The sequence below is a fragment of the Pleurodeles waltl genome, chromosome 3_2 (assembly GCF_031143425.1).
Source record: "Pleurodeles waltl isolate 20211129_DDA chromosome 3_2, aPleWal1.hap1.20221129, whole genome shotgun sequence".
NCBI lineage: Eukaryota > Metazoa > Chordata > Amphibia > Caudata > Salamandridae > Pleurodeles > Pleurodeles waltl.
In genome coordinates this window covers 82,943,683-82,964,597 of record NC_090441.1, presented here as the reverse complement: position 1 = coordinate 82,964,597, position 20,915 = coordinate 82,943,683, and the positions used below count along the sequence as shown (strand labels likewise).

Below are 20,915 nucleotides of genomic sequence, written 5' to 3'. Positions count from 1 at the left end.
GATCTCCCTGACCTCGCTCCGGGTTTGCTTAGTAACCAGCGCTCCGGATGGTTCTTAGCGACGCTGTTTGTACCAGGAAGGGGAAGAGGAGAACAATACCGTGAACTCAGAGCCATAAACTCCTCCGCAGAGATTATTTTCGAAGCGTTACCACGGACTTTACCCAGGGGCGGCCTGCACCAGTCTTGTGCTGCGGTCTTTCGGTAGTGTAGATACTAAAGTTAGAAGCGGAGAAAAAAGGCAACACAACTGACACTTAAGGAGCACAGAACTGTCAGTTAGAGGGCCCGTAGAAATGACAGTGGGCCCAGAAAACTGAGCTCAAGCAGGAATGACTGTACCTAGGCCAGAGGAAGTGCTGACTGACCTGCGATGTCGCAGCCCTCTTTGGAGGTTCACTTTGATGGCAGTTCTAACGACTTGCCAGGGGTCTGAATGCAGCTGGAAAGTTCAGATAGCCTTCATTGCCTTTATTAGTAGGGCACCTTTGGCTGTTTTAAAAACAGGGCAGAATGTGAGGGGGAGCTTTTATTGCCTTCCACATCCCCGGGTCAACAGGTTTCAGTGCAAAATGTTATGCGGCTTTCATCAGGACCGTACAGCTCCCCTTAAACACTCACACTTATAGTAAAGTGTTGGTAGTATGGGTGTGTACCGCTTGCTCACGCCAATCATACTGATACAATTGTTACTTCGCCGTCATTTCCCATGTCAAATAATGCCCACAGGTGGGTACCACCCAAGTTTTTTTTAAGTGGGGTAATATTGCCCCATGGGAAATGTACGGGCAGGCGCAGCCTCTGTCACGCATACTCCACCGTGTGTGCCTAGCAGTACACCTACTTTGTTCCCAGTTTATGGTGTACCTGTAAGACTGGAGTGAGAGACGGTGATGTGTGTTCTGCAGAATGCCATGTTAGGTTATGTTATGTGTGTTTGTAGAGCTCGCGTCTCACCTGGGGGGTATCCTGGCATTGTGCACAGGGAGGAGGGCAGCAGCTAGTGTCTAATCGAAGAGCCGTGCTTTGCATTTCCTCCGGAATTCTCAGACTGAGCTGGCAGACCTAATGTGAAAGGGGAGTTGGCAGTGTTTAATTTGTAAAATATGGAGTGGCGAAGCCCAAAGCTGCTCAGAGGCCCACGGCCACAGCTACTAAATGTCAGCGCACTGAATACCAAGGCTGCATAGTCCTGAATCCACCTCAGGCCTCTTTAATCCACTACCAGACAAACCTTGCCCCTTAATCTCACTGATACAGGCTCCTAAATTCTCCCTTGCTGATGGTTTTCCATCTTACTCTTTCCTTTCCTTCTGTGTGTTTTTCCCTTTCTTGTGAAATGTATGATGAGGGAAAATAAGTGTTGGTCCTCAAAAAAGAGTGCCAGTGGTCCCCACCGGCAACCACCAGCTCAAAACAAGCACTGAAAGTTTGATCCAGGCTTTAGCAGCCCGGAATGAAAAGGGTGGCGTCGGTTCTGGCTCTTCAGATGCTATAAATCTAGAAGTGTTAGACGTGCCCACCTTAGAGTGGTTGCCCCTCAAACCTTTTGCCTTCTTCCTCCATTTTGTCTGATCTCATTATTGCTGTAACAAGCCAAATAGCTAGGACTGCTTAAGACCAATGCACCGCACTACTAATAAATTCCCTTTCCATTTGTATTCAATCGTTGTCCACCTTTCTGGGTTAGCTCTCCAGTATTCCAGTATTTAGAAATATATCATAGAAAACAGAGGCAATGTTTTCTTAATCAATTACAAGACATTCTTTTGTTCAAAGTTCAAACAATAAGGCTCCAGAAATTCTCAGCTGGTGTTATTTAATATCAGTTTTTTACTAGTCTCTTCATGATAAAACAGCTAAAACAGCCAACACATTTCGCTCATACAAGAGCTTCAACGGGGCTGTAACATACAAAAATACAAAATAATAACTCTGTTTACAAAATAAAATCATAGCACACACTGTCAATAACATTCCTGCAGTACCATATAAAATAGTCTGACAAATACATTTGCAGCCAGGGTACCCATAAGGCAAATATCATTGTCGAGTTTTCGTCAATGTATGCAATTTGATTTAGTTATATCCACAAAATATTCATAATCCCAACACCAAAACTCATTTTTGCTGGCCATGGGACTTTGTGCGTGTTACCACTGCTAACCTGTGCGAAAGTGCATGTGCTCACTCCTGAAAACATAGTAGCATTGTCTTTTCCCCAGCTGGCATATTTAATTTACTTATAAGTCCCTACTGAAGGGGTATTACATGTACCTAGGACCTGTAAGTTAAATGTTACTATTGGGCCTGCAGCATGTATTATGCCACCCACTTGAGTAGCCCTTTTAAACATGTCTCAGGCCTGCCATTGCTGTGTGTGCAAACTGTCATTTTGACCTGGCAAAATAAACTTTCCTATTTAGTACATATATGTCTCTCCTATGGTAGGCCTAGGGTAGGCCCGAAACAGTACACAGAGCAGAGTGCAAACTATACAATGTATTTGAAAAGTATAACATGCACTTTTATGTTTTACATGTCCTGGTAGTGAAAAACTCTTACATTTGTTTTTCACTATTGCAAGGCCTACCTCTACCACAGGATAACATTAGAGTTACCCTATTACATTTAATAAACTGTAACTTCTTAATAGGAACAGGTAAACAGTTCATGTTTGGTGTCTTTTGAATTGTAATGGAAACTTCTCTTTTATGGTAAAGTCAGATTTTTTAATAAAAAAATTGAAAATGTAACTTTTAAAAAGTTTGTCATGTTCCTGCCCTAGCCATTTAGTATCTGTAGCATGTCACTAGGTCACTTGCCTGGGTGTAGGTGGCAATTGATCTCTTTGTATTCGTCCTAGACCGCAACACACCTTATAGGGCTTGGGTGTGCCTGGATGGCCATCTCTAGCAGGATGGGAGGGCAGAAATAGGCACAGCCCTACTTACACTTGAATAGACCATATCCCGCCTCCACACAAAGGGCTGCACACCTCCTGAAGTAAGTCTGGGACCAGGGCAGGGGAGGCAGAAAACGTGTGCACATCAAAGGAAAACCTGTGGAAGCTTTTCCCACTTCAAAGGAGGCACCAGGTATAAATATTGGACCTCAGACACCAATTCTTCAGTACACTTATGGACCTGTGGAGACTCTGCCAGGAAGAAGGACTGCTGTACTGTTAGAAGGACTGCCACTCTGCTGAACTGGTACCCTGCTGGACTTCTGTCTTGCTGGGCTGCTATGCTACTTTGCTGAATTGCTGCCCTCCTGCCTAAGTCAGAGGGGTTTGACCTGCATCTGAATCGAGGAATCCCAGAGTGACTCCAGGGCTAGTCCACAGGCCTTTTGTTCAGAGCCTCAGGGACACGCCAGGCTGCCAAATACCTGAACTGGCACCCGGATCCACCTGAACCCCTGACCCCCGAGTTGTGCCCCTCAGTGGAACTGAATTGAAGTGTTTTGGCTCTTTGCAACTGCGATTGGACCACTTGGTGACAAAACCTTCTAGTTTTCGCAGCCACTAATGCAAAGCTCCATCACCCCGATCGTTCATGTTACAGCATCGACCGCTTGCGAGGAATGCCATAACGAAGTTCAGGCCCCACTACCAGTGACGACAACAGGATATTTGCATGATGACAGGTTGCGAAGCCAAGCCTATGCTTTGCGCTACATCAAAGACCATCTGTGACGCTCCCCTGCTCCTCACGGCCCCCTCCACAGCGAACAGGACTCTTAGCGCTGGACTGAAAAGGTAACTTTCATCTGGACTAACCTTGTCGCTGCATCCGACCCGCGCTCCATCGCAGCTGGTCTGAACTTACGACTTTCTCGCAGGCTTGCATGACCGGATGGCCATGACTGGCGCTTTCGGCTTTTTGGCTCTATTTTCACTTAAATCTTTCAAATTACATACAACCGTTCCACTGATTGGAATCTTGTCATTTTTGTCTTGTTTTATTTATTAAGTTGAGCTCTCTAGTTTTCTAAATTGGTGTAGGATTTTCCTTGTGTTGTGTTTTCAATTTATTGTGTTTGAAGTGCTGCAGAAGTACTTTACACATTGCGTCTAAGTTAAGCCTGACTACTAAGTGCCAAGCTACCAGACGGTTGATCACAGATTAATTTGGGGTTTGCTTGTGCCTCACCTTGACAAAGATTGTGGTTGCTGCTTGAGTAGGGTTTATTTCCCCCTCAAACAGTAACCCAGTTCTTACAAGAAGCTAGCAGAAGGTTGAAGGAGCAAACCTGTCTGGTGAGGGTGTGAAAGCTGATGCGGTTGTTCAGGTAAGTCAGACCTTGGTTGTTCAGTGGTTTGTATTTTTGTGTGAGTATTTTAAAAAGGACACACTTGTGGATGGGGAGCCAGTGGAGGTCTCTGAGGTGAGTGCATATGTGCGTGCATGGATAGAGGTTGAGTGTGGGCCTGGCTGCTGCATTCTAGACAATCTGGAGCCCAGAGGTCTCTGAGGTGGGTGCTTGGTGGAGGTTGAATGTAGGTCTTGCCATTGTGTTGTGGATAATATGGATGCTCTTGTTTCCATGGGCAGAGATTTCTACATAGAGTGCATTCCCGTAGTCTAACTTGCTGGTGATTAGGACTTGTCTGATTTTTCAAGGAGTGTTGAGAGGAAACCACCTGAAGACTCTCCTGAGGATCCTGAAGGCGTGAAAGCAGGAGATCAGGTTGGAGGTTTGGACTGTAGAAAGACCAACTGTGTGCAGCCTATGAGGAGACAGCTTATTCATTTAAGAGCTGTTCCATGAATTCCTATCTTATGGAGGCATTGGATGAAGAACAGATGGGAGATAGTGTCGAACGTTGTGGAAAGACTGAGGAGCTTGACTCAGACGTCAAAGTCATTTTAGAAATCCCTTTTTAATTGTGGTGGCCTGTACATGATTGCTTTAATGTAAGGGCCCAATTCGCAAATGGTCTTCTGACTCATAAAGTTACGAGGGCAGAGTCTCCATCCTCGGGGGGCACAGCCTCATAGCAGAATCTCTGCACTAAGCACTGCAGCGTGGAGGTTCCTCCCCAAGTGTGGTGATTACACCACAAGTGCAGAGATTTTGCACTCTTAATTTTACAAACCCTAAGTCCCTTTCTGAATTGGGCCCTATGCATCCTTAGGAGTGACTACTAACTTCATGGCTAGGTCCACAGATCTTGCCAATTGTGGCATCACTGAGGGATATGGCCAATCATTATATAAATACACGAGTGTGAGGCAATCGCCATTTCCTGTTGAACAGCTCATGATGCACAGAGCAGTTTCTGAGACAAGAGTTGAGAGAAAGCAGATTCCTGTGTGTCACCTAGTCCCGTGAGTGAACAGCAGCAGCTCTAGTGCATGAGTGCTTGTTGCATGGATTGACAGTGATCCATCATCAATCACTCCTGTGTAGGGTGTGAGTGTGGGCAGGGTGGAATCTCTGATGTGGGAGTGGTTAGTGGTTGTGCTGTGCTTTACTTCAAGGTTTAGGGGTCAGATGATTATGGTGATAGGTCAAGGAAGTCATGGGGCTGTGTTGTAGTTCGTTGTGTGCAAGATTGTAGTCAATTTCACGAACGGTTGAAGTGATTCAGAATTTAGAGTAGAGATGTTTATTGTGTATTGAGTGTGTGTCTTTGGTGTACGGTGCTCGTTGTATTCTAATATACCCAATCTGTTTTGATTAGATATGGTGGTATGTCTGTGTCGGGAGGGTGTACCGTTCTCTCCTGTGTTTCAGAGCCATCCAATGAAGACAGCATGTTTTGTGCTTTGTGTGGGGTTTATTGAACAAACACCTTTATCTGTGGCACTGGGGTGATGTTTATAGAAAGAATGCCAATTTCTAATACTGGCAGAAAGTCCTCCTCATTGGCACAAATATCCACATCTATTGTGTAAACGTTTTAATGAGGAAGATAAAGAAACTTTACTTTACTCTTGCCCCTGTCAGATATTTAAGATTGTGTAAAGCAATGAAGTAGAAAGAACCGTAACAGCACAAACATGACCAGAAAAGGGAGTGAGCAGGGGTGCCTCAGAAGGTGCGGGAGGCCCAAAATGCCTTGTTGGGAAGAGTTAAGCTGGATCTGCACAAGGGAATTCTGAAACAAACTGTATGGCTTGTGTTCAAACCCAGGAACATAGGGTCACCAAAATGCAATGGACAGCTCAAGTGACCTCACACACACCTAACACCAATGATATCACAGAAATAACCCCCTATCCCCTCAACAGCATCCCATTTACTGCCGAGAACTAAAGCAAAGCCAAGAAAAGCAAACTATAGAATGCAAACATGTTTTTTAGAGCCTTGGTTACTTTTTAGGTTTGGCTTGACAGCACAGTGCTGTTAATGAGCTAATTCTTTAAGTATATTATAAAGTGAGCTTTGGCTTCGTCCATAGGAGTAACTTCTCTCACCTAGTGATATTGGCTGCTTGGTGTATCATTCCACCTTCTATAGAATGCTTGCCCAGAGGGACTATTTTACATCTTCAACGTACATAAAATCATCACACATTAAATTAATTGTCATACACAGAGTGTATAAAGAAAGCAGTCCTTTCTTGTTTTGTTATTTTCAGTACAATGGTCTCTTTTTATGGTTAGTAAAGGTATGGGAAACTGCATGCATTGGTCGGGGAAAGACCCACCTGGCCATAAAACCGTCCCACAAACTGTTAAAAAACCGGCCCACACGCCAATCTTTCAGACCGGCCCATGGGACACTGTCCGATTGCCCTAAAGGGCAGTCCAACCCTGCCTCGACAAATAACCGCTTCTCTCCTCCCTTGTCTGCCAAAATGGGTGTTCACAAACAGCACACATATACCAAACGTATTAACTGTTGACCTGCTGAGGGCAAAGCTTACAGGCTGGTTGGGCTTTCGGGGTCAGTGGTGCTTGTGAACCTGGGCAGATCTCACAGGGGGGGGAGGTGAAACCTACGTGCTCTCTCTCCGTCTGCCCACCCGCCCGAATTCAGATGCCCTAAGGCGCCTACGCAGCCGCCCGCCAGAGTATCTTGGCGCTAGGACAGATGCAGCCGTTTTTTCAAGACATGCTTTTCCTGCTGGGTTTAGTTTCAATGTGGTTCTGTAGCTCCTTTCTCTCTCATGGGCTGGGCAGTTTCATTAGCATCAATAGATCAAGATCTTCCGGGTTGTAGCAACCGCAAAGCCCTTGCTATAACTACACATTTGTTCCCCTTCCTTGACGTAAATATTCTTTCCCGTACACCCTCTGAACTTTCAACCGGAAGCTGCTATTTCTGAACATCCGAAGAGTGGGCACAGTGGAACATCTGAGGGAGGATGGTGTTGTGATGTTCTTGTTACTAGCTTGAGCTAGGCCTGGAACCTCGCATTCTCCTGAGTTCCAGGATCAATATTCTGGAGCCTGGAGACGTGAAGGTTCCAGGTGAGGGACGGTTGAGCTGGAGATCGGTTGAGGAGAGAGACGGAGCACGGATCGATTTATGGGTTGGATAATCTTATGACAATAAATCTCCCTTTATATTGCCTTCCTTGCATCAGTGTTTCATTACAACACTGGCGACGAGTCACCAACCAACCCTGAACCCACAAACTTACCTTCTGCGTGGAAGCTTCTAGTAATTCTGGATTCGCGCTACCGTCAGCTGTCTTCTTTTCGTGTGGACCTGAAGACTGAGGTTGTCAGTTCAAGTTTCGTCTGGTCCTGTCGTGTGAGTGCCTCCGGGGCTTTGTTTTATTTCTGGAACATCGGACTGCCGTTATTCTTGGTGAGGCTCGCGCTTTCTCTTGCGCACCCTCGCGCTCTCCTCTGTGTGCTGAGAGCACAGAGAACACGCTTATTCTCGCGTCACGACCGCAATCTAGAAGCTAGACCGCTTCTTTTTGTTCCGGTTTCGGCAGGAAGTGAAGAGTAGGGAAAGGAAAAAAAAAAAAAACGAAAAGAAAAAACAACTAGACTGCAACTTTTACGCCACAGTTTTTACCAGGAAGTTGCAAAGTGTTCCCCAGGAGGAAACTGGATTGTAATAATTTTGTTTTTCTGCTTACAGTGGTGGATTATTATACGCCTCCGTTTGAGATGAACTTATATACTTTCTCTAGGGGTTTTGATTAACTACTGGGCTGTATCTAACTTTTGTTATTTGTCTTTTCCAAGCCTGACCATTGTTTTACCATGGCTACACCTACAATGTCACAACCACCTCCTTTCTTATCGGACAAAGGTGACCCCATTCTTCCATGGAAACGATGGAAAAATCTTTTTGATTCATATATATTAGCCATTGGTGGGGAAAAGTTATCTCCAGCCAGGAAACAAGCAGTTCTTCTACATAATCTGGGAATTGAAGGCAGAAATATATATGACAGCCTGGAACCTTTGTCTATTGGTGGGGCGGATGGTGAACCCAGAGACGTTTATGAGATGTCGGTGGTTATCCTAGCTGCACATTTTGAGTCCAAACTCAATGTGGTGTTAGAAAGACATAAATGTTTCGCCAGGTCTCAGGGTAATATTGAAAGCGTAGGGAATTTTGTAGCAGCCCTACGCACATTAGCACGCACATGTGATTTTGGTGAAATTACAGACTCTCTTATTCGTGACCAACTTGTGCGTTGCACCAATAATAAAAAGGTTCAAGAGAAACTTTTGACAAAGAACCCTGACTTGAGAGAGGCGAATGCCATTGTAGAAGGAATGGAGAGTACTAGCAACTGGATCAAAGAAATTAATCATATGGAAGGGGACAGTCTCTCTACTGTGCATGTACCTAGGACACAGGAAGAAGTCCTTAGGGTTAACAGTAGTAGTAAAGCACAAGCATCCATCCAAGAAAAGAAGAGAGACATTAAATGTTTGCGTTGTTACCGCTGTGGCAATGCAGGTCATGCAGCAAATAGTCCTAATTGTTTTGCACAAAATTCATTGTGTAGGAAGTGCGGGAAGAAGGGACATTATGCTAGAGTTTGCAACAATGATAGTAGCAATATAGATTGTATCACTGAAGATGTCAACAAGATGGTATTGTATGTGGGGCAGGAGATTGACTCTATTGAGCACAATACTGGCATAGTAGATGAGGGTCCTGTGATCATGCCTGAGTGTACTATTAAACTGGATAATAGAACAGTTACAGTTTTAGCAGACTCGGGATCTCCCTACACCATGGTTGGTGATAAGAACTGGCAGGATATTTTCGGGGCAACTATAGGCTCCCTTGTCAAACCTGACATCAATCCAGTCAGTTATGGAGGTACCAGAATAGAGGTGATTGGGTATAGGGTCATGAAGATTCAGTTCCAAGATAAAGTTACCATGGGAAAGGTCTATGTAGCTAAACGTGGTAACAATTTGTTAGGATGGCGACACCAACGGGACATGGGTATTAAATTAGATCCCAATTCTGATAACCAAGTTATGGTGGTAAGCAATGGGGACGATTTGATGGAGATTTGGAAGGAATTCCCTAGTGTGTTTAGTGAGAAGTTAGGTTGCCTGTCAAATTTTGAACACAAGATTATTTTTTTTAAAAATGCAGTGCCGGTTGTTCATAAAGTCAGAAGAGTACCTAGGTTGATGTTGGAACCTCTCAAAATGGAACTAGACAGATTACTTAATGCCGGAGTAATTGAGGAGATAGAATCTTCGGAGTGGTTGGCCCCGGTTGTATTGGCACCCAAAGATAATGGGAAAAGCATCCGCATGTGTGTGGACCTCAGAGATCTTAATAAGCACATATGGATAGATCGTCAACCTTTACCCAATATAACAGAAGAGTTGTCGTGCCTAGGTGGGTCGAGGGTGTTTAGTGTTCTGGACTTATCCTCAGCTTATCATCAAATTGTTTTTCACCCTGAGTCCAGACATCTCACCTCTTTTATTACACCTTTAGGGGCTTACCAATTTCTGAGGATGCCTTTTGGCCGGGCTTCTGCAGCCGCGTGTTTCCAACGAGTCATGAAAATAATTTTGGAAGGGATATCTGGAACGTTGTGTTTCCAGGATGATATATTGGTTCATGGTAAAACAGTAGTTGATCACGACAAGGTATTAAGGAAAGTTTTGTGCAGTTTAGCAGAGGCTGGTCTTACTGTTAAGAGGGAAAAATGTAAGTTTGGAGTTACTTCGGTGACATACCTGGGGCATACTATTTCTGGCGATGGGATCAGACCGAAGTTGGAACTTGTTGAATCTATAACTCATGCACCTGAACCCAGAGACAAAGATGATGTAAGGTCATTCCTAGGGTTGGCAGAGTACTACTCTAAATTTATCCCCAACTTTTCTAGCGTGACGCAACCTTTGAGAGCACTTTTGAAGAAGGGTTGTGAGTTCGTTTGGGAGAATGACTGCATGACTGCTTTCTCTTTTGTAAAGAACTGTATTGGGAGGATGCCCACCTTAGGGCATTTTAATGTGTGTGCAAAAACTTACTTGTACACTGATGCTAGCATCAAAGGCTTGGGGGCTGTTCTTGTCCAGAGGGTAGGTCAAGAGGAGAGAGTAATAGCTTTTGCGTCACGATCTCTCAAGGAAGCTGAACAACACTATTCGGTCATAGAGAGAGAGGCTCTTGCCTGCATGTGGGCTGTCAAGCATTTTAAATTTTACTTGTGGGGCTTACCTTTTGTGGTGAGGACAGATCACAGACCTCTTGTCCAAATTTTCTCTCCTAGGAAAAATGAAGGGCTGACCCCGAGAATACGAAGGTGGACAGAGGGGTTGTTAGAATATAACTTTGTTGTAGAATATGTGCCTGGGCCGAAAAATATTGTGGCTGATTATTTGTCACGTTCTTCGGTGGACAGTTGTGAGGAGGTTGAAGATGAGTTTACTATTAATTGGGTTAGAGAGATGGCCCTCAGCGAAGAGGAGTGGAAATTGGCAGTGGAGAGAGACTTGGAAAGGAAAAAACTTGGAGAGTTCATTGTTAAAGGGTGGCCTGAGGTTAGGGACATGCCTGACTCTTTGAGAGGCTATTGGAATGTGAGAGATGAACTTTCCTTAAATGGTAATGAGTTATTTAGGGGAAACAAATCTATACCTCCTAAAGGGGTGAGGAACAAAATTTTGAATCTGGCTCATGAAGGGCATTTGGGCAGAAGTTTAACCAAATCCAGACTTAGAGCCATTTATTGGTGGCCAGGGTTGGACAGTGAGGTTGAGGCTGTTGTAAAAGATTGCATGAGTTGTCCACAAAATGACAAAAGCAAGGTTGTGGTGAGAGCCCGCTTTCCCCTGTTGAGATTCCGGAAAAACCCTGGGTGAAATTAGGACTAGATTTCATGGGTCCTTTCCATCTTTTACCACCGAATGAACGTTATGTTATACTTATGGTGGATTATGCGTCTAAATGGGTGGTGACCAAATGTGTGAACTCAATTGATACCCGTACGGTAATTGAGTTTCTGGAGGAAGAGTTCTCTAAAGAGGGTATACCTAGTCATTTAGTTACGGATAATGGAGTACAATTGACATCACATGACATGAAGCATTTCCTGGATTCCCTTGCCATTGTACACTTGAGGACAGCATTGTATCTGCCACAAGCCAATGGTTTAGCAGAGCGTATGAATAGAATGGTGAAAGCTTGTGTGCAAGAAGCTATTGGAAGCAGTACTCCCTTAGCTAATCTTCTGAGAGATTTGTGGTGGGCACATCGTAACACTCCAAATAGTATTACAAATATAACTCCTTTTGAGTACATGAGGGGAAGGTTGGGTTGTACTAAATTGTTCCCAGCATGGTTCAGTAACACTTTAGCTCGGGTTGATCTGGATCAGGAAAAATTTGATAAAGCACCCGGTCTCCGAGAGGAGTACCAACGTAATTACAAGTTGCGTTTTGATGCCAAGCATTGTGTTGCTAAAACGATGTGGAGGGTAGGTGACCTGGTGTGGGTGAAAAACCCGTGTTTTAAAGCCAAAGGTAAAACATCGTTCAAAGGTCCTTTCCGTATCAGAACAGTAAAGAAAAATATTGTGATTCTCGATAATGGGGATGCATGGAGCATGTCCAGAATTACGAGATGGACGGGTACAGAGGGTTCCTCTACCTTGAAAGATTTGAAAGAAAATCGTTTCTTGGGGATATCTAAAGAGTTACCACGTACAAATGTTTCATCCAGATTACATTCCAAACCAGTCTGGATGAAAGACTATATATCTTGACTTTTTGTTGTTGTATTGCTGTTTTAACACTGTATTTTTCCTCCTTTGGCATTCTTGTATTGGCATAGAGTTATTAATGTAAGGGAAGGGGATGTGTTGTGATGTTCTTGTTACTAGCTTGAGCTAGGCCTGGAACCTCGCATTCTCCTGAGTTCCAGGATCAATATTCTGGAGCCTGGAGACGTGAAGGTTCCAGGTGAGGGACGGTTGAGCTGGAGATCGGTTGAGGAGAGAGACGGAGCACGGATCGATTTATGGGTTGGATAATCTTATGACAATAAATCTCCCTTTATATTGCCTTCCTTGCATCAGTGTTTCATTACAACAGATGGCCTACCGGCTGCGTTATTAACAGCCTGCCTGCCTTCGAACAAGGAAGGTGGGAATGACAGTGGTAAACAAAGATGTCTACATGTGGCAAGGATGGAGTCATTTAGGATTAGACAGAGTTAGCGCTCTGGTATAAATAAGGGGCAGTCATTTTCCACCAATCCTGCTTTTCACTGCCCCTATCTGGTGGTGGGAGAGACTGTTGATTGCCTGTGGGTGGAGCCTCCAGCACACAACTGGTAGACGCCCATCTTCAGAACTACAGTTGCATGCGGTGGTCCGCCACATACAGGGTGGACATCCCAATGCTGCCCTTCCCTGCATGTGAGGTGTGATGCGCTTCTATAAGGAAAAGTAACTATGTGCCTAGGGTAAAAAGCTCCCTGTGCCTCAGGGCTGTTGTGTTTTTATAATGCCACCCACCGAGCCGGGCATTCGTTTCTGACATGAGTGCTCCCACCATGATGGCACTTTCATCAGACATGCGTCTCAGCAGTGGATAACCCTAGATAGGGTGGACATGCTACCATGTGGTGGATGTAGGGTTGATTTCTGCAGAACCGCCTGCTGGAACCTAAATTACCCACCCCTTAGTCTGCTGCTGAGAAGCTGCTGTGGAAGCTCACTCAGTAGGCTAATGCAATGGTCCAGTCTGCTCATGACCAGCAAATTCATAAGGAATGTAACAGCATTAAGAGGTAGATGTGGACCTAACACAAGTCTAACTCCAGGACTAAGTGGTCAACAAAGTTCGGAGCACGAGTGAGATGAACAACTCGCTGAGGTACGTGCCACCTGGAGTGGAGGAATGAGTATCGGAGGGGGAGGGGATGGTGGAGGTGGTCACTAATGGTGGAGAAGCCTCAGACATATAGACTATTTTTGTTCTAGGAGAATCCAGCTAAGAAAATATAAAGCTTTTCTTCCAAGGCTTGATGGCACAGAGGTAATTATAAGCCTGATTGAGAATATGCTGAGGTGATGAAGGTGGTGAAAGGGAGAAAATAATTGGGTATCCTTAGTATAAAGGCGATAATTGGGTATCCTTGGTTTAAAGGCGATGGGGAACATAGAAAGAGAAAATAGGATTTTGAAGTAGGAATTCAAGGCTGACTCCCCCACAGCGCAGTTGTGTGCTTTCTCGACAGTGTGGTGCCTATGAAAGGCAGAGGTTGCGAAGCCCTGAAAATCCTTTACAAGCACTTGCCTTTTGGGAAACCATATGATTCCCCAACAGGACACCCCACTTCTGTGAGAACCAGGGTGCAGGGACCAATACTGATCTGTATTTTATCCCTTACAGGAGACGGAGCAGCAGCAGTACTGGATGGTGCAGCGCTCAGAAGGGCGAGAGAAGGAATGGGAAATCAGGGCCAGTGAGCTGGAGACCAACATGAAGCTCCTACAAGGAGAGGTCCAGAAGATGCAGAGAACCGTGCTGGAGGCTGAGAGGGAGAGGGACAACGTCAAACAGAGCTTCGGGGAGCAGAACCAGAGCTTGATGGAGAAACTGCAACAGGTAAAGGGCTGAGGGTGATCCTGGCGGACGGGCTCGGCATGGCTCCGTAGAGGAACAGCCACTGATGAGGAGCCGAGCGCAATCAGGTCCAAGAGGCTCATTAGATCCCTAGGAGCAAAGCCCCGGCTAGTGGAGCAGAACCTGAGTCTGATGGAGAAACTGCAACAGTTGAGGAGCCAACGGCACTCAGTGCTGAATGAGCTCAGCATACCTCTAGGAGCAACTCTCTCTTCAGAGGAGCAGAGCCCCATTCTGAGGAGAAAGACCAACATGTGACAAGTCAGGGGTGTTGAGGACTGATTGGAGCTTATCAGTGCCCGAGTAGCACAATCAGTGCCTGGTGGAGACACAGCAATGGTCGAGGAAGCAAGTGCAGTCAGAACACAGGGAAAGTATCAGTGTCTCAGGAGCAGGGCTAGAGTTGTAGGGAAAACTGTAGGCGCTAAGAAGGTGAGGGCGATCGGAGCAGAGGGAAATTACTAATGGGATGAGGGGCAGAGCTGCAGCCCAGGACAACCTGCAGCAGGTGAGGGCCTTGGATATTTAGGGCAAAGCAGAACCCGCTGGGCACGAAGAGCAGATTGAGACACAGAACTCCATCAAGACAGGTGAGAATGATGAGGATCCTTGCAGCAGGTCTGGGGTTCAACAGAGGAAACTTGAGTAGGTGATTTGCTGAGTGCGATCAGGGTAGGGGAGAGCCATCAGAGTCAGAGTGTAATTAGGTCTGAGGTATTTACGCTGTGCATTCAGGTCTCAGACATTTACATTTCCACCCTCTCCCTCCAAGGCTGAGACAGTCACACTTTGTATTTACTATGTATTCACGTCTGAAACATCTACTTCTCCTGTACCCAGGTCTGAATCATTTACATCCACTGTACTTAGGTCTGAGGGAGACATGTATATCAAGTGTGACCAGGTCTAAGAAATGTACACCCTTGGTTCCTCGGTCTAGGTTATTTAAGCAATCTGTATCTTGATCTGAAACAGTCATACACACTATATCAAAGTCTGAGACATCCACACACTCCATATTCCAGTCTGAGACATTGACAGCATCTGTATTTAGGTTTGAGATGTTTACACCTTCAGCGTGTAGGCCTGAGACAGAAACTGGATACTGAGGGCTTGCTTTATGAAAAGTTAGCGCCGCCTTTGCATAATTTTTTACGCAAAGGCGGTGCAAACTTACAAAATATAATTATATTTTATAAGTTTGCTCCGCCTTTGCGTCAAAAAGTGGCGCAAAATATCCTTTATTTCCAAAAAATGACGCAAAGGCGGCGCTAACTTTTCATAAACCAGGCCCTCGGTATCCAGTTCTGAGACAAGCACATCCTTTGCGCCTAAGACAGCTATTTACACTCCCTGTTTCCGGGTCTAAGACATTTACACCCTCTGCATTCAGGTCTGAGACCGTCACACTTGGTGTTGACGTCTGAGACATTTGCACCCTGTGTATCCAGGTCTAAAGACATTTAAGCCCTCTGTATTAAGGTCTGAGACATTTACAGCCTCTGTATTTAGGTCTCAGACATTAACACCTTCTGTATTTAGGTCTCAGACATTTATACCTTCTGTATTAAGGTCCGAGACATTAACACCCTCTGTATTTAGGTCTGAGACATTCATACCTTCTGTATTAAGGTCCGAGACATTAACACCTTCTGTATTTAGGTCTGAGACATTTACACCTTCTGTATTAAGGTCTGAGACATTTAAACCCTCTGTATTTAGGTCTGGGACATTAACACCTTTTGTATTTAGGTCTGAGACATTTATACCCTCTGTATTTAGGTCTGAGACATTCATACCTTCTGTATTAAGGTCCGAGACATTAACACCTTCTGTATTTAGGTCTGAGACATTTACACCTTCTGTATTAAGGTCTGAGACATTTAAACCCTCTGTATTTAGGTCTGTGACATTAACACCTTTTGTATTTAGGTCTGAGACATTTACACCTTCTGTATTAAGGTCTGAGACATTTAAACCCTCTGTATTTAGGTCTGGGACATTAACACCTTTTGTATTTAGGTCTGAGACATTTACACCTTCTGTATTTAGGTCTCAGACATTTGCACCTTCTGTATTTAGGTCTGGGACATTAACACCTTTTGTATTTAGGTCTGAGACATTTATACCCTCTGTATTTAGGTCCGAGACATTTACATTCTCTGTATTCAGGTCTTAAACCCTTTGTATCGATCTGAAACATTCGTTTGCTTTGTTTTCACCGCTGAGACATTTGCGCACACGGAACCATTCACACTCTCCGTATTTAGACCAGAGAACCTTACAACCTCTGTGTGCAGGTCGGAAACAGTCTCTCTCTGTACCTAGCAGATGATTGTGTACAGCTCAAATAATTACTATTTGTACTTCACTGATAATGGTCGGTGTACTGCACTGCCTGTGCCGTTGTGTTACTGTCTACACTGGGCTCTCGGACAACAAACACCGCGCTGTCAGAGCCGCTGCATGGCCTCAGCCCCATTCTTTCTGACGCCGCTCCCTCCCTGGAGGCCGCTGATGCGGGCTGCACAAAGCCTCAATCTGTTAGAAATGTTTGGAGTTACCCTGGTTCCTCCCAGAGGCACGCAGCACTGTAATTACGCATCCATTTTCCACGTCAGCCTAGGTCCCTCCTTCCAAGGGTATCACCTGCAGGTAAAAGCACCTGACACGGAGAAGCATCTCGACAAACCTGAATGTGCAGGTGCCCCAGCAACTCTACGCCTTACTACACTGTGTATCTCAGGTCAGAAACTAGGAGTGCGCTGTCGCTGTGAGCATCCGCCTCATATCTGCCAAGTAAAACAATCAACACCTATATGCCGAATATACACAGTCACTGAAAACACCAGACCGGAAATGAGTCAGTCGGAGTGTGCAACACACTGTGTGCACCATGCCTGGCGCTGAGCCGTGTTTCTTTCTTTGAGGACAGCCTTTCTTAGGTGTGGCCTAAGGGGTCTTGTCAGACAATTACACTCTCTCACACCGGAGGACACAGTGTAGGACCTAAAAACAGCCCACTTAGGCCATTGGATAGCTCCACTTTCAGTGACAACATTTTCTGTGTACACAAGTATACACCCACCTAAAGAAAGCTCTTGTAATTACCAGTGACTGCTAGTATCCATGTATAGTAAGGTGGCATCACCGACTTTGATAAAAATCAAGAAATTTACTCAATTCTGTAATATTGCTTCATTAGCATAAACTACTTTGCCATTTTCTGTTCTATGGAAAAGCTTCACAAATCAATAAAACAGCACAAGCATATATGCAAATATATATGTTGAAGCCACTCACCCTCAGCTTTATGACAGTCATTTGAAGCACTTCGTACTGATTTGAGACGGACATCTAGTAACTAGCACTTGTACTGCAGTTTCATGAAACAAATTCCAGCCTTTGGCATGTGACTTGAGAGGAGCCTCTAGTAACCACTCGAGGTACTGCACGTTTGTTGGTTTTTAGTTGGATCTGGCTTGAGAGAAACACCAAGTAACCAATGAAGTATTGCACCTTTGTGAAATAATTTTGAGGATTTTGCATTTGACTCAAGAGGGCCTTTAAAGGAAAAGTGGTACTGCAGGTTTGTGAATGTCTTGCTAGACTCAAGAAAAATCCATAGTAAAACACACACACATATATATTTAAATGAATAAAAGAAACCTTTATCAAATACCTTTATCTACTTTGTCCCCCTGTTACTGACATTTTTGTTCTTAGCACACCATACCGCAATTGATCATGGCTTTAATATATGGGACTGCAAGTATTGGCACACATATATAGTGACCCTTAAAAACAGTTTACTAAGAATAAAGTTGAAGGCACTTGAATTTCCCTGAGTTTTAATATGTCTGTATACTAGGTTATCATAAATGTTTCATAATAATCGAGATATTTATTGAAAATGACCAGCTTCCAAAAAACATAAGTATATATACAAAGGGCTTTTACTAACCATTTTTATCCATTGGGCTGCTCAGTTTTTACTAAATGTATGCTCCCTCCCACCACAGAAAACTGAACAGAACAATTGGCCAGTCTACTTCGACCACCGAGTACAATTATTCTGAGTGACTGCATTTGGATTGTACACATGTATAAATCTTCCTAAAACATACTCCTCCTATACCTATGCATACTATGGAGCCATCTGCGTTAAACAAATACAAACATTTCAGATGATCAAAAATAGCAAAAGTAGGGAAAATGTGGACTTTGGAGGGATGAAATGTACTATTCATAGTCCAGGCAGAGGAGCAGTAAGGAAAGTATTGGACTTTGAAGAGGTCTAAAAGCGAGAGTTCTCATATCGATTAACACAATTACCCTTTTTTAATTTTCTAATAAATAATGAATCATTTAAATAAATACATAATTATTAAATTAACAAATGACAAATGAAATTATAATACAAAAACCTATTTATTAACAACTATAAAATATATTTTAAAAACATTTCCCATCCTACTTCCTTGCACACCTAATTACGTGCCAATAAATAAATAAATTCAAATAAACTAAATAAGATCCCTTAAATATATTACCAAAGCAAAAATAAAATATACTGGACTGAAAAGGTATTACACATTATGAACACAAAAGATAATGAAATATATTATAAAAAAATATTAGGCTGAACTATATTAATCATTGATAATAAGGCCCGTATTTATACTTTTTTTAGCGTCGCATTTGCGCCGCTTTTTGACGCAAAACGGCGCAAACCTACAAAATACAATGGTATTTTGCAAGTTTGCGCCGTTTTTGCGTCGAAAAACGACGCAAATGCGGCGCAAAAAAAGTATAAATACGGTAAGTACTTAAAACATAACATTCTGACATGCGATCTTCTGTCCCACGATATATTCTTGGCAACACAATATTTTTGATACAATATCTGTGTCCAACCATATTTTTGCAATGATATCAAGGTCGTCCACCACCCTTACTGATAGACAAGATTAGGAATACTGTGTAACATGTAGAGAATGTAAAACACATAAATGAGTAAGTAATCCATTGTAAATGAGGTACTACATGTGCATGCCAGCATGTTCATTTAGATGGCTTGTTAGTTTTATTCTGTAGCTGGCCACATATTTTGTCACTTCTTTTGCAAGGTTTCTTCCAGGCGTGTTAACTTTAGGTTCTGTGTACACGTGCAGAAGAGACGGGAAGCCTTCCACTCTTTCGCTCAGATCACAGCTACGGCAGATTCCCACCTGGATCCCTCTGCTGCTTCCCACCCTCTTAACAGACCCAATTTACAGATAAGCAGCAAAAAGCAGTCCTGGGTTGTCATTTGCTAGCATTTGAGATGGAAGCATTGGCCTTCATTATGGCAGAGCAAAGTTTTATTTATTTCTTTTTGACGACCAACAGCCTGGCACGTTATCACCTCCAGATTCCTTTCATTGCCTGGGCAATCAGCCAACTAGGAGGAAAGGAGCCCGCTTTGGAACTGCCCACTCAAACCCAAGATATGGGGAGGTGTGTCTGCGTTCTCATCCAAGCAGCTCACTATAATATACTCTTAAAAGATGCCAACCTTTATATTCACCGTATACTGAGATGTGTACACGAGTGGGTAATGAGTATCATCACTGGAGAACTCGGACTACAAACACAAACTCTGAAAAGTGGTAAGAAGGGGCTAGGTTTCCAATACAGTCCAAATGGTTCAACCTAATAAGGTGATACTATGAGGAAGAGTCTGGATCCATTTGCTTTCTTTCAACTTCTTTCAGGTTCTTAGTGGTATGGTTACCTGGGAGGTTGAAGTCGAGGTAGATGCCATTTTGTAGACTTAGGGATGTGCTTGAGACCAAATGTGGGACATCACTAACAAGGCATGTGTTAGCCCCTGGTGGTCCTGAGATGAAATGGAAGGTAAGCACCTGGGAGGAGGGAATGGGAGTAGTCATGTGAGGAATTCAACATAAGTGATTCAGGGTTTTCTTTGCAAGATTCAGTGATATGTTGCTATGTGTTTCCCTGGCAAACGTATGGTGGTCTTGCTTGGGTGGTCATTGTGCTGTATATATAAAAATGATAGCTTAAACCCAGATCTGTGACTGGGGTGAATGTTTGATTTGTTCACCATTCCATCCATCTTATGTTCTTTTTGCTTTTGTCGCCCTAAGTGGAAAGGGTGTGCCCAGATGTGGGTTCTGTGGTCACTGTGCCACTGGCTTCAACCTAGCCTGGCTGATGAGGGGTGATACCCCGAAAATGGTCCCAGGATGCTTGTTAATGGTTCAGGGAGGACCTGGCCAGGCAGTCCAGTTGGACTGTACTATTGGGGAGCAGGGTCAAGACTGATTTGCATATGGCTGGTTCCAAACTGGGGCAGTGTGGTAAGCAGGCAAACAATGGATTAACACCAGATCTGTGACTGGGGGTTAATGTTTAATTTGTTCAGCATTCTGTCCATCATCTATTCTTTTTGCTTTTGTATATTGTATCCAGCAAGTGTAAGAATATTGAGCATAAGTGAAGAGGTTTGAGTGTGTTAAGTTTCTGTGCTAAAGACTATGGGGGTCATTCTGACCCCAGCGGTCATGGACCGCCGGGGCCAGGGTTGGAGGGAGCACCGCCAACAGGCTGGCGGTGCTCCACAGGGTATTCTGACCGCTGCGGTTCAGCCGCGGCCAGAACGGGAAAACCGGCGGTCTCCCGCTGGTTTTCCGCTGCCCTGGGAATCCCCCATGGCGGCGCAGCTTGCTGCGCCGCCATGGGGGATTCTGACACCCCATACCGCCATCCTGTTCCTGGCGGTTCGCCCGCCAGGAACAGGATGGCGGTATGGGGTGTCGTGGGGCCCCTGGGGGCCCCTGTAGTGCCCATGCCAATGGCATGGGCACTGCAGGGG

General features: G+C 44.4%; 1 protein-coding gene across 1 annotated transcript in view; it reads left to right on the top strand.

Annotated features, from left to right (window-relative positions):
* Positions 1 to 20,915, top strand: part of LOC138286505 (BICD family-like cargo adapter 1) — a 71,004-nt gene that overhangs the window by 20,377 nt on the left and 29,712 nt on the right. The window contains exon 2 of the mRNA XM_069226846.1: positions 13,802 to 14,017. Within this exon, the coding sequence (XP_069082947.1) occupies positions 13,802 to 14,017 (216 nt within the window). The remainder of the gene's footprint in view (positions 1 to 13,801; positions 14,018 to 20,915) is intronic.